General features: G+C 40.3%; 1 protein-coding gene across 1 annotated transcript; it reads left to right on the forward strand.

The window, feature by feature from the left end:
* The first annotated feature begins 575 nt into the window (after positions 1-575).
* Ptger4 (prostaglandin E receptor 4) lies at positions 576-13,872 on the forward strand. The gene is made up of 3 exons (XM_047556749.1): positions 576-1,129; positions 1,585-2,503; positions 11,930-13,872. Exons 2-3 carry the CDS (start codon positions 1,628-1,630, stop codon positions 12,518-12,520), a joined length of 1,467 nt encoding a protein of 488 aa, XP_047412705.1. The 5' UTR covers positions 576-1,129; positions 1,585-1,627; the 3' UTR covers positions 12,521-13,872.
* Positions 13,873-15,853: the final 1,981 nt, after the last annotated feature.

The raw sequence follows: 15,853 nt of genomic DNA on the forward strand, positions 1-15,853 counted from the left end.
CTGGTACCTACCCACCCACCCACCACGTCCGCGCGTGCACCCAAGTATGATCCAGCGCTCACTCGGTCCAGTGCACACACACATCCCACCACTCCTCCCCAGTGCTCTACTCCACTGTGAAGTCCTAAAGCAATTGTCCTCCCTTCCCAAGGCACAGATGTTGCGCCCCAAGGGTAAAAGTGGCGAGAAACAGCCCCCTCGGAGAGGCAAGGAGTGAGGGAGATGAGATACCAGTTTTAGCGTTGTCTCCCTCGCCACCCCACCCCTCCAACACTGGATGGAGAGCTCAGGAGAAGCTGTGAGGGTGCCCCGGAAAGCACCGGGGCTAGGATCACCGCCGGCGGTGCTCTCTCAGAAAGTTCGAGTGTGAGAAGGTTTAAAGAGTCGCCCCCAGCAGCGCGGCAGGAGTGGCGCAGGTCTGAGCCCGGCATCCGCCCTGCCAAGCTTCCTAGCCGCGCAAACTGAGGACACGCTCCGCCCCTTCCAGTTCAGCCAATGGGTGCCTGGGCCGTGCGCGGTCTGTCTCCGCCTCCGCCAGGGAAACTTGAAAGGAGGAGAAAAGTTAGTACAGAGGTTGGAAGGGTGAGAGCGGAGCTCGAAACCCGGCAGCCAGAGAGGAAGATGAACAGTTCTAGGTCAGAGCCCCAGATTGGACCCCGAGCCGCCCCCAAGACACCAGGAGCGGCCTCAGCAGCAGCCGCCAACGACCGTAGCCGTCCGTTCTGACCGTGGCTGGGGAGGAGGACGGCGTGAACCGAGGACCCACGCACGGTTCCACCTACGCGCGCTGCCACACACCTGGAAGGTATCTGCCTGTGGACAAGACCTGCGGGCTCTGCAAATCGGGGACTCATCTTTGAAGGAAAAGGGAAAAATAAACAAAAAACTCAACACCAGTCTTCACTAACCCATCCGCTGCCCCTCCTGTTCTCCAACTTTTTGAAAACTGACCACTCTGATCCCAGTTCCGGAAAATTGGCAGCCACCGAGACCCAGCTCCGAAAAGTCTAACGCTTAGCAAGTTCCACATTAAGGTGGACGAGGCTGAAGGCAGATTGGGGGCAGATCCAGGACATCCGAGGTCTGAGCCTGGGCGCCTACGGTGCTGCTACAACTGCGTCCACTACAGGTAAGGTGGTGTAAGATTGGGTAGTGGTCATCGGGTAGACAGCTCAGTGGTCGGGTACTACCTCAGGAAACCAAAGAGAAGAGCGAGCTTTCCATAACTTGTTTTCTGTGAGAATTTTGTCGACTCATAATCTATCGGGAATAGCACTAGGAGTCACTTTTCCCTTGAGATGGGTCTTGTTCATCTTGGCAGTGGAGTGGGTTGGTTTGGAAGCGGGAGGAAGAGAGAATGGCAGTTATCAGCATCTAAATATTAATGTCAGTAGAGTGGTGCTGTTGGCAGGACCTATCAGGAGCCAGGGGATTTCGGTAGCCGCAAGTCAGTAAGTGACTACCCAGAAAGTAAGATCAAGTTCCCTTGTTTCATCAGCATATTGTTTCTTGGGTACAGGTTTAACACCTTACAAGTAATAACTTCCGCGCACCGATCATTTTCCTCTCCCTTGCCATTTCTAGACCCCGCATCGCTCTGCAAGGCTACGCACTGCCGGCCACCATCATGTCCACGCCCGCGGTCAATGCGTCCGCCTCTTCGAGTCCGGACCGACTGAACAGCCCAGTTACCATCCCAGCGGTGATGTTCATATTCGGGGTGGTGGGCAACCTGGTGGCCATCGTGGTGCTGTGTAAGTCGCGCAAGGAGCAGAAGGAGACCACCTTCTACACGTTGGTATGTGGGCTAGCTGTCACCGACCTACTGGGCACTTTGCTGGTGAGCCCGGTGACCATCGCCACGTACATGAAGGGCCAGTGGCCAGGGGAACAGGCGCTGTGCGATTACAGCACCTTCATCCTGCTCTTCTTCGGTCTGTCGGGCCTCAGCATCATCTGTGCCATGAGTATAGAGCGCTACCTGGCCATCAACCACGCCTACTTCTACAGCCACTACGTGGACAAGCGACTGGCCGGTCTCACTCTCTTCGCTGTCTATGCATCCAACGTGCTGTTCTGTGCACTGCCCAACATGGGCCTCGGCCGCTCTCAGCTGCAGTACCCGCAGACCTGGTGCTTCATCGACTGGACCACCAACGTGACGGCGTACGCCGCTTTCTCCTACATGTACGCGGGCTTCAGCTCCTTCCTCATTCTCGCCACCGTGCTCTGCAACGTGCTCGTGTGCGGCGCGCTGCTCCGTATGCACCGCCAATTCATGCGCCGTACCTCGTTGGGCACCGAGCAGCATCACGCAGCTGGCGCCGCCGCTGTGTCCTCTGCTGCTTGTCGGGGCAACCCCTCTGCCTCCCCAGCTCTGCCGCGCCTCAGCGATTTTCGCCGCAGGCGAAGCTTCCGGCGCATGGCGGGCGCAGAGATCCAGATGGTCATCTTACTCATTGCCACCTCCCTGGTGGTGCTCATCTGCTCCATCCCGCTCGTGGTAAGTGGCCCAGCTCAGGCCCCACTCTGCCCTTTTCCCACATCCACCTCTCCCCTCCGACTCCTCCTCTTCCCTCAGATTCCTTAATTGTGTCTTAAGGAATCTTAAGACAATTAAGATTCCTTAATTGTCTCCAGATAGGGGCTGGGACCCCCGCAGGGCCTCTCTGAGCCCTCCTCAGAGGCCTTCTGGGTGCCCACCCGAAGAGATTTGGGAGGTGCCTTTCCCCTACATGCCCTGAGTGCCTTTCCCTGAAAGCCTGGGTTCCTCTCTCCGGGGACAACCCCTGCCTACCCCTTAGTGCTGATATTAGTCTGGAGTCTTCTGGGAACACCCACCGCTCTCAGTCACATGTGGAGGGGAACTCTGTAGGATGACTTAGCCCAGCCCTCTACACTGACAACTTGCAGAGCCTGAAAGCCTCGGGGTGGTGATCTCTCCTGGAAACCATTCCTTAGGAGAGTGGGGCTTTGGGTGTTTAGATTTATGTAGAGCTTTTGGTTTGGTTTTGTTTCCTTAGATAAAGTAGCATTTTAGTGCTAGAAGAGATAGCAGATGCTTTTGATTGTAGCCTAACTCCTTCACCTCACAGAGGAAGAAGGGAGTGACTTGAGAATAATCTAGCAGAAACTACATGTGGAGCTAGGTTTCCTGCTCTTTACCATGCTATACCTGGGAGAAGATCTTAATGCACACAAATTACAACTCTTGCACAGGGCATGGCTCAGACTCAGGTTTTCTGCAGGCCAGGAAAATAATTTCTGGGTGTGGGGGGGTATGATTATGGACAGGCTGGTATACATAAGTTAATGAATTTGAATTTTCGAGTTCTCAATAACCATGAGAGGTACAGTACCTTTATAGAGGTTTTAGATGGTTTGCAAGGTTTAGAGATGATTTTTATTTATTGCCAGACAAAATTCTAGTTTGCGTGGCCCATAGGCTATCAGACTCCAAACCCTGCTCCTGTAGTATTGCATTCTCCCTCTCAAAACGTCTAACTTTGGCCTTTGTGCTGTGTGTGTTAGAATTTTGGTGCACTTTATTTTCAGGACAACATTCTCTTTAAAGTTGCCTTTGCATTGACTTTTTAAAAAATAAGTAGAAAAGTTCAAAGAGTACTTCTGTACTTTTGCCTGTTATTAAGAAGGAATGCACCAATAACAGATGGGCAGGTGAACATAATTCCTTATCTAGTTTATCTTGAAAGCAACTAATTCTGAGTTCTTCCATCTAACTTACTGCATTCCTGGAAATTCCAAAATACCAACTCAAAAAGAGCTGACTGCTCTTTCTTAGGCTTAATGGAAGCAAGAGGAAATAAATGCAATGGGCTATTATTCTTTTCTTTCTTTTATTAATACTGTCCAGGAATATTTGATGTAAAAATATTATATCTCTGATAAGTGACTGTAAATGGAAGGAACTTAGAAGTGACTGAGAGCCAGCATACAGTAGCTTCTTGCCAATTCGTATAAACAGAAGTAAATATAATTGGCAGAAGAGCCTTTAAGCCATTCCAGAACCCAGTATAATTTACAGAGTGAAGTCACACTTGAGTCACATAAATATATTTTACTGTCAGTGATGGCAACTCAGGATCAAGTGAGCTTTTGTAAGAAAGCACTCTGCCCCTGCTAAGGTCTGGGTTCCCTGGCCTCTGCCTTATGTTTTGAAGAACAATAAATGACAAAGTGAGTGGTTGTTATTTACAGAACATCCACTTTAAGGAACTAAGGAATTAGAGCTAGGAGGTTAGCAACAGGCTCATACTTTCTAAATGTTTTGGTTGGAGATGAGCATGTGAAGCTATTGATTCCTGCAAATCCACGGATATAGTGTTTTCTTCCATCATCTGGAGAGGCAAACAAAGTTTAATGTATTCTATAGACTAACATAGTAGACCTGACCTTAAGGTATAGAACCATTTATGACAAACCCTTTGAAATTATTTGAGGACCAGAGGCAATAAGTTGTTGAACCTGTATGTATGGTCTGCAAATTAACCATAGTTTAGCTAACAAAAAAATATCATCAACTCTGGAGAAAGTCAGTAATATATAATAGATAGTAAGTAACCTCAACCTGAACATTGAAACTGGCTCAGTTAAGAAGTAATCATGCTTGTCAAGAACTTACGTACTTTTGTGTGAAGTAAGAAAGCACACAAGTAGTTGTGGTTTAGTTTTTAGCCTTAAGTTTTGACTACTGAAATCTAATTTCAGAATCAGTTTAAGTGTGAATTATTGATAAAGTAATCAGACATTATATTATTACCCATCCATGCATGCACAATTCAGCAATTAAAGAATCAAAGGGGAAACATCCACAATTACAGTCCTCCTTGGCTTATTTTTTTCAACATTCTTTTTCACATTTCTCATAATCATAACATAATTTAAGATTAAAGCATCTGAACTTTCTGGCAGTTAAAGCAGTAGGATCTTTCTTCAATTGCAGGGAAATTAATGAAGCATCAATTTTAACTTTTATCCAGTAAAGTTGGTTGCTAAATCTATGTGAGGAAAAATCAAACACTCTGAATCATTTTGGAAAGGCTACCTACCAGAGCAAACATAGTTACTCAGAATTTCAGAAAGCTTGACACAACATAGAAGAGAAATAAGCGGCCACTGGAAAGCAGCCAAATTTCTGTCTTTTGGATACTAGGGAAGAAAAAGCTACAGTGACTCTAAGGGTGGGTGATACTGAGTTTAGTATAAAAAGTAAATTTCAGTCTGTTATCAAAAATGAATGTTTTATAAATAGAACCAAGTTTGGAATGGGAATTTAAGAAAGATTGGGGAATTTGTTGTGCTGTGCTGAACCTACAAGATTCTCTGAAGTGGATCAGAATCAATGAACAAAGAAGGTGGAAAGTGGAAGTGAAATCCATAAGGAATATCAAATGTCAAGATTTAGTAGGAAGGTGGTTCTTGTCATTTTGCCTTTTTGTCTATTTGTAACCAGTCTGTCTGTCTGTGTCTGTCTGTCTGTCTGTCTGTCTCTCTCTCTCTCTCTCTCTCTCTCTTTCCCTCTCTTTAATACAGGAGAAGCTGAATAAACGAAAGAGTACACTTAAGATAAATAAAGAGGTATTGAATTCAGAAATATGCAAGCAAGATAATCTCCTAACATCCCTGTGTTGTTGTAGTTAGATCAATTTCTGGTACCTAATCTTGCAGTTAACAGTACTAATGTTAAGATAATGATTATAATCAAATATTTTGCCTCAGGGCTAAACAGTTATACTGTAGGAGTTGGAAAGGCATTTTCCTTCATGCATAGGCAAGCCAAGGCCATATTTATTGCTTATTTATTTTCTTTCCTCTTACTCTGAATTAACAAGTATTCAAGTATTGGGAATGGAATGGCCAATTTGATTAATCAGATGCTTTGGTCAGGTAAAATTTAAGTCCTTGGAAAATAACTTCCTGTAAGTGTTTATTTAGTTGCTTACTATAAACTAGTTGTCTCTATAAAGACAACCTAGAGAGGATGTCTTGCCTGCATATTTCTGAAGAATGTAATCTCTTTCTTTAATCTTAAACATACTTTATCATTTATTCATCTTTCCTGTATTTAAAAAATCCTAAGACTGATTACAAATAGAAGAATGAACAAAATTACTATAAACTATTTGATCACCAGCATTTGACCAGCAAAAACTTATCAAAGTAGATGAAAATTATATAAATATGTACACTTTTTTACTTAAGGCAAACTGGAATCCCATCATAAAATAACTGATGGGATTTTAGGTGAGTAAGAATTATACCCATGGGTAACAGTAATGTAGTAAATTTGGGTACAACTGCAGTAGAATCAAAAGGATTTGATTTTTTAAAATAACTTTGGCTAAGTTAAGAAATAGCAATTTCTAGAAGCAGGTTTTTTAGTCATAACATGAAATTGCAAACCCAGTAGTAAGTAGTACCTTGAACACTGCAGAATAACACAAAAAAGTGAGGTATTTCCATATCTGGCATCTCATTTGAGTCTTGAAAAGACTATGGGAACAAAGTAGAGCAGACCATACTTTCCTCTCTCTCTGCACTTGAGCTTTCCCAGCTGCACATGAAGAATTTTTCGGTGAAACTTCCTGGGTTGCTATGGGTGAGTCCCGTCCCATGTCCTTTCACCATGCTTTGCTGACCTGTCAAACCTTGGTTTTATTGAACATCTGCTAACAAGATACTTTTCCCCAGAGCTGTAGTTATTCTTGCAGTCCTCTACTAGAATGTTGAACATGAGAGTTAAAAAAAAATTAGAAATAAATTTGCAATGTAGAGATTGACTAGCAGAGATTAACTTGCCTGCAGTAAGTGTTCAGTTGGTGACCCAGAAGGAATGAGAAATGAGGTCTCTCATTTCTACCATCATAGAGTCCAGAACTCTTTCCATGATCCTTCACTTAAAAAAAAAAAAAAGTGGTAAGAACTTCTAGTAACAGCTGTGTCAATTCTAGACTCTTCACAGGCAGTGAGATAACCGAGCACACACAAATAATTCCTTTTATGTGCTTGGAACAGAACAAGTAGTATGCATGCACAAATCCAGTTACAGATCTTGTTATTTATTGGAAAGTATTACTATTTTGAAAATCAATTATTAAATTGATCTGATCAAGATTTCAACATTCTTTTTTCAATTCAACATTCCCTGCAAATAGGTTGTTCTGAAGTAGGACATACATGTTTTTCATGCCATGTCATTAACCATATCCTAAAGTTACCACTTACCCACAGTTTTCAAATTATTGGTCTATTCCACAGTGGCCAAATGTCCCTATATGAGTTACAAGAAAAATAAAGAGAGCCAGCATATGTGTTATATCCTGGGCCCTGTACTACACACTTCAGTAATTTATGCACAATTTGTAAGGAGAACTGCAAGGATTTGAACAGAGGTTTGTTTGATTAAAAAACTCGAACATTTGCCTCTCTACACGTAGCCTCCCTTGAACTTTCCTGTCATTACACCTTGTGACTTTATCGAATCCTCTCCAATTTACATTCTGATGCACTTGAACCCTAAGCTGTAATCAGTGTCCTACAAATTTAAATATTTTAATGTATGCCGGTATTAGTGAAAAGTCACCTGCACAAATCTGCAGCTACTACAGCTTTTAAGACTAGCTTTTAAAATTGGCTGAAAGATGAGGTATTGCTTGAGTTCAGTGAATTGTTTAGGATGTTTTTTTCCCCTCTGACTCAGAGGTTCTGTTTTATCAGCAGCACACTCTTCCAACACTGAAAACTGCCTGAACTTGTTTATTTGTGTAACATAAAGGGCCCTTTGGACAAGAGTTCCAGAAAAGTTTTAACCTCCCAGCATGACATGGAACTACTGCTGTGGATATTCCCATCCTAATCTGGGTTTCCCTCCCTTCAGGGAGAAGAAATCAAGTAGCCTTTAAAGTGATGCAGAAGTTGCTATATTTATTCAAACATTACAGAATGCATGAACTTTTTGGGGTTTTTTTGAGCTTTTTCCCCCTGTGTGCACTTAAACTGCCTTTGAATGTATTATCTAAGTAAAACTCATTCATATTCATTCTTTTCAAATAATTTGACCTGCTTTTAAGGATGGTTTTCTCTGAATTTAGAATTTTGTGTTTTATACTCATCCTTCTGTTATCCTGTGAATTCCCTTTTACTGAAGAGACAGTAAAAGCCAGGTTTGGTGGTTACAGCTGTGGATGAAGTGAGGTACAAGAAGTGATACTTTCCTTGCCTTTCATCACTTTTGATTATGAAAACCAATAGATATTCTTTTGCAATACTCTGTCTTTTCTAAAAGGTCACAGAAATTAAAAAAAAAAAAAATGCTAAGTCCTAATATTCCTTTAAATAGCTACAAATGTCATCTCATTTTAACAATTCAAAATTTTTCCTCCTTTCAGTAGTAACCATGTTTCCTTTGAGGTTGTGGTGAAAAAACAACCAGCAACATAACATGTCAATGTTTAAAATCTCAGAAATGCAATGTTCAGGCTCATCCAAGATTCTGGTCTGAGTCTTGGAAATGGCTGTGCTTTTAAGGCATCCTGTTAAAGCACTGGGTTACCAGACACTGGAGTAGAGCAACACTGCCACCTAGAGGCATAAAGTCTCAAGTCTGCACAAACGGCCACAGACATGACCTGAAAGTGACAGATGTAGATCCATCATTTCTTCTAACATTAGAAACATATGTTTCATGTATAACTAAATAGAAGAAACAATAAAAAAGAAACATAATATGGGATATGAGTAAAATATAGACCTCATGCATTTTACCAATGATTCTAATAACAGGAAATAAACCTTGTAGAGCAAAACCAACAACAACAACAACAAAAAAAAAAAAAAAACAACAACAACAACATGGAGTTCATCTAGAACCTGGGGCCCAGACCAGACTCAACCAACATGAGAAGTTTTCAAAACCTCCAGTTCTCAGTAACAAATACTTCATCTGAGGAAAGTCACGAGAGAATATTTAGTTCCCAGCATCACTGAGGACCTCAATCAAGCTTCTGGAAAGAAGAAACCACAATACTTTGTTTTACTAATTTTTGTGAAGATTTTTTTAAGAAGTCAGTCACATTTTTTCTTGATATTATCATTTATCCCAACATAGTTTCCGCAAGTATTTTAAGAGAAGACTTCATATACTGCTGTGCATTCTTTTTTGATCTGTCTTCCAGAGATCAAAATGGTAATTTCATCTTAGAGTCATTGGACCACTTTATTCTATGAGATCTATAGGTCCATAATTCTTTATCTCAATTCCTTAGGGCCAGATGTGTTTCAGAATTCAGAATTTCTTGAATTTTAGAAAAGGAATTATTGATATACCATAAAATATGTGCTATTCCCATCAGAACTGGAAAAGTGCCCCTGGAACAAAACAGTAATATTTACTGTAAGTAGAATAAATAAAACTAAAAATAGTCTGTTTGGTTCAGATTTTGATGCCAAGTGTGGGTCAGGTTTTGCAACCAAATAAGTTCCCAAAGCAAAACAAATGAAGACTAACAAAATTTTCTTACTGAAGGATTAATGGACCTATAGCTGATTAAGATTTAAATTCCTGTTAAGGGAGAAATAGAAATGTTATATGTCATTGATCTAGCATCATCCAGGAATAGTGTTCCTATAAATTGAAATCTGAAGATTAATGAAACTTAATTGAAGCATTTTGAACTTCCACTTTTGTTTTGTCCACATTGTTGTAAATTTTTCTAAAATATCCCACCCTTTTCTGATGATTCATAAAAGCATGTCATTAATTATTATACTCTATGGTAAGGCAGCAATGTCCCCAAGTCTTGTTAAATTTAGAAATGTTTGCTTCTAATTAATAGATGGAGGTTCTAGGTATGGTCTTGTGAGTTCCTCTTTCTCTTTTTAATGGTTTTTGTTTATTTTTCCTAGCTGTAAGACTTGCTTTTAACTTCTCCCTAACCTAAAATAATTACCAAAGGCAGGTAATACTAACTAACTAATTACTAAATAGATGGCAATGATCTCAAAATGACATTTTATGTGAATTACAGATGAGATTTTTACATAAATGATCCCAGTGTGATTAGAAGTAAGATCTAGATTTTTTTTTTAATTTGAGAGTATACACTTAACAAGTGCTTTTTCTAAGGAGCAAAACTTAGTTTTCCTTAAGTGTATACCAATTCATGCTTTTTTCAGTGAATCATTCAACATTCCTAGAAGTTGACATGATTTCATTCTTCATGACTCTGCACATGGAGCTATCCCTCTTTGAAAGTTATTTCCTTCCTTCTAAATTTAGCAAACTCCTACTCATCCATCAAAACAGTGCTTCCTTTCCTTTCCCCCAGAAAGTGTCTCCTCCAGGTCTGGATTAGCTGAGCCCACCCCACACACACACTCCTCTCCCATGTCATGACATCACTCTGCAGTAATAGTTGATCTATTTTTCTGTCCTCTGGACTGTACCATTACTCTCTGCCTTCAGGAAGTTTATGACATCTAGTATGACTTTTTGTCCCTAGAACCTATCATGAGACCTAAAACACAGTAAGCACTTCTTGGTAAAATGATGATATATGTGAAAGAATGTAAGGAAATAAATGATTATAATAAAGGCCTATTTAACTGCCAGAAATAAGACTCCAAAATAGCCAAGGGGTTGCTGGGGTGTTCTTGTATTTCCTCCATTTATGCCATAGCTGCCTGTGGTGGGCTGGCAAGACACGGCTCAAACTGCACTCGAACGAGTTGTCACCCCACTGAACTATTTGCAGTGCTCAGTGGCTGTCGACTGATTCAAAGGCCATACAAGCACAAAGGAGGAATTGATTCTGATTGGAGTTTAAGGATGGATTCCCTGAATGGCAGTTAGAGCTCTGCCTTCAAAGATGAACAAAACTGCTTTGCAAGGAGCTATTTTAGGTATTAGGGTCTAACAAGCATAATCAGATATATAGTTTAGAAATAATCTGATGGTAGTTTGGAGATAGAATGGAGATGAGAGTAATTGCAGGTGAAAAGGCTAGTTTGGTGGCTGCAGCAGTATTATCTCTAAGTGACAAATGGAGTTAGAGGGAAAGGACTGGAGGTGGTCTTTGGTTAAGCCAGGCATGGTGGTGCACACCTGTAATCCCAGCTACTCAGGAGGCTGAGGCAGGAGGATCACAAGTTTGAGGTCAGCCTCAGTAAGTTAGCAAAACCCTGTCTCAAAATAAGACATTTGAAAAGGAGGCTGGAGGTATAGCTCAGTGGTAAAGGACCTCTGTGTTCAAACCCCTGTACTGCAAATAAAACAAAACAATAAAATGTTGGTTAGAGAAACAGTTAACACCACTAGGTGATTATTATTCCTTAAGAATAAAGTCATAGAAACTATTCTCTGGTGATTCCAGATGATAAGATACCCTGGTGTTGGTTCAAACATTTGTAGCATATTCTCTCTAAACAAAAATAAAAAGATTTCAGGTTTCTTTAATGATTAGATGTGTAACTGACTTTAAAAGTGAGTATCTTATAAAATATATACAATGGCTGCTCAGATAAGGCAAATCAGTGGGTCTTGGAAAAAACAGATTTCATTAGAATTATGAAAACTTAAAAGCAGTCACAGAAACTAAGTTAGCAAAATGCTTCTCGAGACTTTATTCATATAATTTTGGGCACATACTTGCATTTTTTTGTATGTCATCTTTGATCTAGGGAAGATATTCATAAGATACTTACAAAAATATTTATTAGTAACTCCAAACAAATGTAATTGCATTTTTGCAATTATCAGTTATTCTGAGGTTTACTGTGTAAACTGCCCTTTTCTTGGAAGTTACTGCCAGAAGAGAGCAGCTACCCAATGCTGCTAATGTAGACATAGCATTTAAGTGTTTTCCCAGTTGCTTAATTTTAAAATCTAAATGTGGGCATCTCATTCATGCAGGTACGTGTATTCATCAACCAGTTATATCAGCCAAGTGTGGTGCGAGAAATCAGCAAGAACCCAGATTTGCAGGCCATCCGAATTGCTTCTGTGAACCCCATTCTGGACCCCTGGATATACATCCTTCTACGAAAGGCCGTGCTCAGTAAAGCAATAGAGAAAATCAAATGCCTCTTCTGCCGCATTGGTGGGTCGCGCAGAGACCGCTCCAGACAGCAGTGTTCTGAGAGTCGGAGGACCTCTTCCGCCATGTCCAGCCATTCTCGCTCCTTCATCTCCAGGGAGCTGAAGGAGATCAGCAGCACATCTCAGACCCTCCTTTACCTGCCAGACCTAAGTGAAAGTGGCCTTGCGGGCAGGAATTTACTTCCAGGTGTGCCTGGTATGGGCCTGGCCCAAACAGACACCACCTCACTGAGAACTTTGCGAATATCAGAGACCTCAGACTCCTCACAGGGCCAGGACTCCGAGAGCGTCCTACTGGTGGATGAGGTTGGAGGAAGGAACAGGGATGGGCCGGCTCCTAAGGGTAACTCCCTGCAAGTCACATTTCCCAGTGAAACACTGAACTTATCTGAAAAATGTATATAGTAGCTAGGGAAAGATAACCGCACTGTTTCTGGAAACTTCTAAAATCCTGTGCAATAGACACATTAAGTGTTGAGTTGTGCTCAGAAGGGCTGCCTTTGTCCTGCGACTCACATTAAAAAATAGTCAGGCTCTTGAGCACTTTTCAAACAATCAAGCTGATTCACGTGTCCAGAGGCCTGCAGCACATTGGTCGCAGCCCTGCTAGGACACAGGACTGCAGTCACGACCTGATGGTGAGGAGGAGCTGCCCTCAGTTTGCTACTGGATGGGAGGATGGCAGAAGTTATGCTACTTTCATAACATCAAGAGCTTTCTGTCTGGTACACAGCAGAGGCCCAGATACCAGAAGGGCTCTATTCTAATAAACTATGAGGACTACTACCTTATGGCTGATTGAAATGTCTCACTAAAGCATGAAATGTGAATTTTTATTGTTGTAAATATGATTTAAGGTATTTAAAGTATTTTCTTCTCTATGAGAAGGTTTATTGTTAATACATGGTATAATAAAGTTATGGTAACCCCTCTCCTCCCAGTATAACCAGCAGAAGTAGGAGATGTTAGATTTTTTTTTTTTTTTTAATGAACAAGTTCAGGCCGAAGTGTCAAAAATTCAGTGAAACTAATTATAAAAATAGATACAAAATTTTTGAAGAAAGAGTTTAGTATTGACAAAGGAATAAAGAAAAAATCTCATTTAAGATGTGAAAATTACAGTCCAAAATAATATTACTTTTTCCAAACTATGTATAATATTGGAAAGTATTTTAGCGACATTACATTTATTTATCCAGAAAGCTGTGATTTCAAGAGAACCTAACATGCTGGTAAATATTTTCAACTTTTGTTCCCACTAATTGATATTTTTTATAATATAAAATTGTGTTTACCCATAATTGAAATGTATGATATAAAAACTCTAAGCAGTTTGTTTTCCCCCTAAAAGTGTGCATAGTTTTGCTTGCCTAAGAAATGACCTAGAGTATTCTTTAAAATATAAGAAGAAAGGTTGCACCCTAAAGACTGTGTTTTGAGATGTAGTTAAATTCACCTTTTACATGTGTCAAAAGTGTCACAAGGTGGTATAACTTGGGCATGTAAGGGTTGCCTTCTAATAGTTTGGTGTGGTACCCAGTGATGCTGTACATGTATTTGAAGGAACTTCCTCAAAGAAATATTAAGCATGTTTTGTTGCTTAAAGTGTTTTTGTGAATTGCTTGGTTGTGATTAAATTCTGAGCCTGATATTGATATGGTTTTAAGAAGTAGTTGTACCAACTGAAATTATTTTGAGGATTGTAATAAATTAATGCATTCCAGCTGAGTTCCATATCCTCAGTTTTGGAAAACTTGTATGGTTTTTGTTTGTTTCAGGACTTTTTCTACATCCTTTTAAACAGAAGTTTTAAAAAAAATTTATTTTAATCATCAAGGAGAAGTTGCAAGAATAGTACAAAGCCTTGGATTCACTCAGTAGAGAATATATTTAGAAAACATGATCCAAGGGATAAGTGTCTCACTAAAGCATGAAATGTGGATTTTTATTGTTTGTATGGGTGATGGGAGAGACAGTGTTATGCTTAGAAAGCTGCATGTAAAGTACTCAAATAGTTATTGCAAAAAATGAGCACAAACTTTGTTCCTATTTGCAATTTCTCTAGATCAGTGCTTCTCCAACTTTAGTCTGCATGAGTCATCTGACAGCATATGAAAACACACACACAGTTTCTGATTCAGTAGGTCTGGGGTATCAACATTTCTAAAAAGCTCCTGGGTGATGTGATGCTGCCAGTCTTAGGGTACACTTCAAGTGGGCATGATCTCTCAGAGTGAGGTCATGATTTTCCCTTGGCAAATTTTTAAAGAAATTTTTTTAATGATGTCAGAAAAACAGGCCTGTCGTTTTCACACCTATCCGCCCAGTGACTCTCTGCTGAGGTAGGGATGATTCAAAAAAGGAGTAGGTAGCTTCAACTTCTAAAATGTTCTGTTTTCCTTGTGGAGAAGGATTTTGTTTTGCCTCTATGAAGGGCATCAGAGACAACACCTAGATTTATATATAAATATGTACACATGCATCACCCATGATAATGGGAGGAAAACCAAAGTCCCATTTATGAGTTAGAACTATTAACACTCAAGGCCCAATTTCATCCACCTTCATTTCAGGTTCACCATCTGAGACAATGATTTGACTTCATCTTTTTTAACTGAAATATTCATAGGCCCAAAAGTTAGCCTTTAAAGTATATGCCCTTTAAAATATTTTAGTGTGTTCACAAAGTTAGGCAGCTATCACTGCTAATTTCAGAACATTTTCATAATCTCAAAAAGAAATCACATGTCCACTTATAGCCAGTTCCTCTTTTCCTCCCCCCCAGGCCCTGACAACCAGTATATCTCTATGAATTTGTCTGCTCTGAATACTTTATATTTTTGTGTGAGCTTTTTTCACTTAGAATGATTTCAGGGTTCACTGAAATTGCAGCATGAATCAGTACTTCAATTCTTTCTTATGGCTGAATAGCATCCCATGGTATGGATATAGCACATTTTGTTTATCTATGTATTCACTGATGGGCACTGGGTTCTTTTCACTTTTTGATACTGTGAATAATGCTGCTATGAAACATATTTGTATATAAGTTTTTGTCTGAAAATATTTTCAATTCTTTTTAGCATATACCTGGGAGTGAAATTGCTGGGATATGGCAACTATAAGTTCAATATTTTGAGGCAACATCAAACTCTTTTCTCATGTAACTGTACCATTTTATATCCCCACCAGCAATTGCAGAGTTTCAATTTTTCCATATCCTTCTCAACACTTGTTACTGTATTTTCATTGTAGTCATTCTGTGGGTATGAAGTGGTATCTCATTGCGGTTTAGATTTGCATCCTCCTGATGACTAATGATATTGAGAATCTATCCACATCCTTATTGGTTATTTTTATATTTTCTTTGGAGAAAAGTCTATTCAAGTCCTTTGTACATTTTTTAATTGACTGCATGAGTCAATTGTTGCATTAATGTTTTCATTAATCAGTTAAGACTGCCACAATGAAATACTACTGGCTGAATGGCTTAAACAATAGAATTTATGTTCTCACAGTCCTGAAGGCTGGAGTCTAAGATCAAAATGAGGGTAGAGTTGGTTTGTTTTGAGGTCTCTCCCCTTGTCTTGCAGATGGCCACCTTCTCACTGTGTCCTCATAAGGCCTTTGCTCTGTGAGCACATTTCTGGTACCTCAGTCTTTTTTGTCTCTCTCTCTCTCTCTCTGTATGACACCAAATGTATTGGATACCCCTCATGCTTATGACCTCATTTAACC

The sequence above is a fragment of the Sciurus carolinensis genome, chromosome 6 (assembly GCF_902686445.1).
Source record: "Sciurus carolinensis chromosome 6, mSciCar1.2, whole genome shotgun sequence".
NCBI lineage: Eukaryota > Metazoa > Chordata > Mammalia > Rodentia > Sciuridae > Sciurus > Sciurus carolinensis.

Bases quoted from the DNA above. Each gene is read 5' to 3' on its own strand.
- Ptger4 (XM_047556749.1), top strand. From the start codon at position 1,628: ATGTCCACGCCCGCGGTCAATGCGTCCGCCTCTTCGAGTCCGGACCGA. The intron at 2,504-11,929 runs GTAAGTGGCCCA...TCATTCATGCAG, and splicing joins TCTGCTCCATCCCGCTCGTG to GTACGTGTATTCATCAACCA.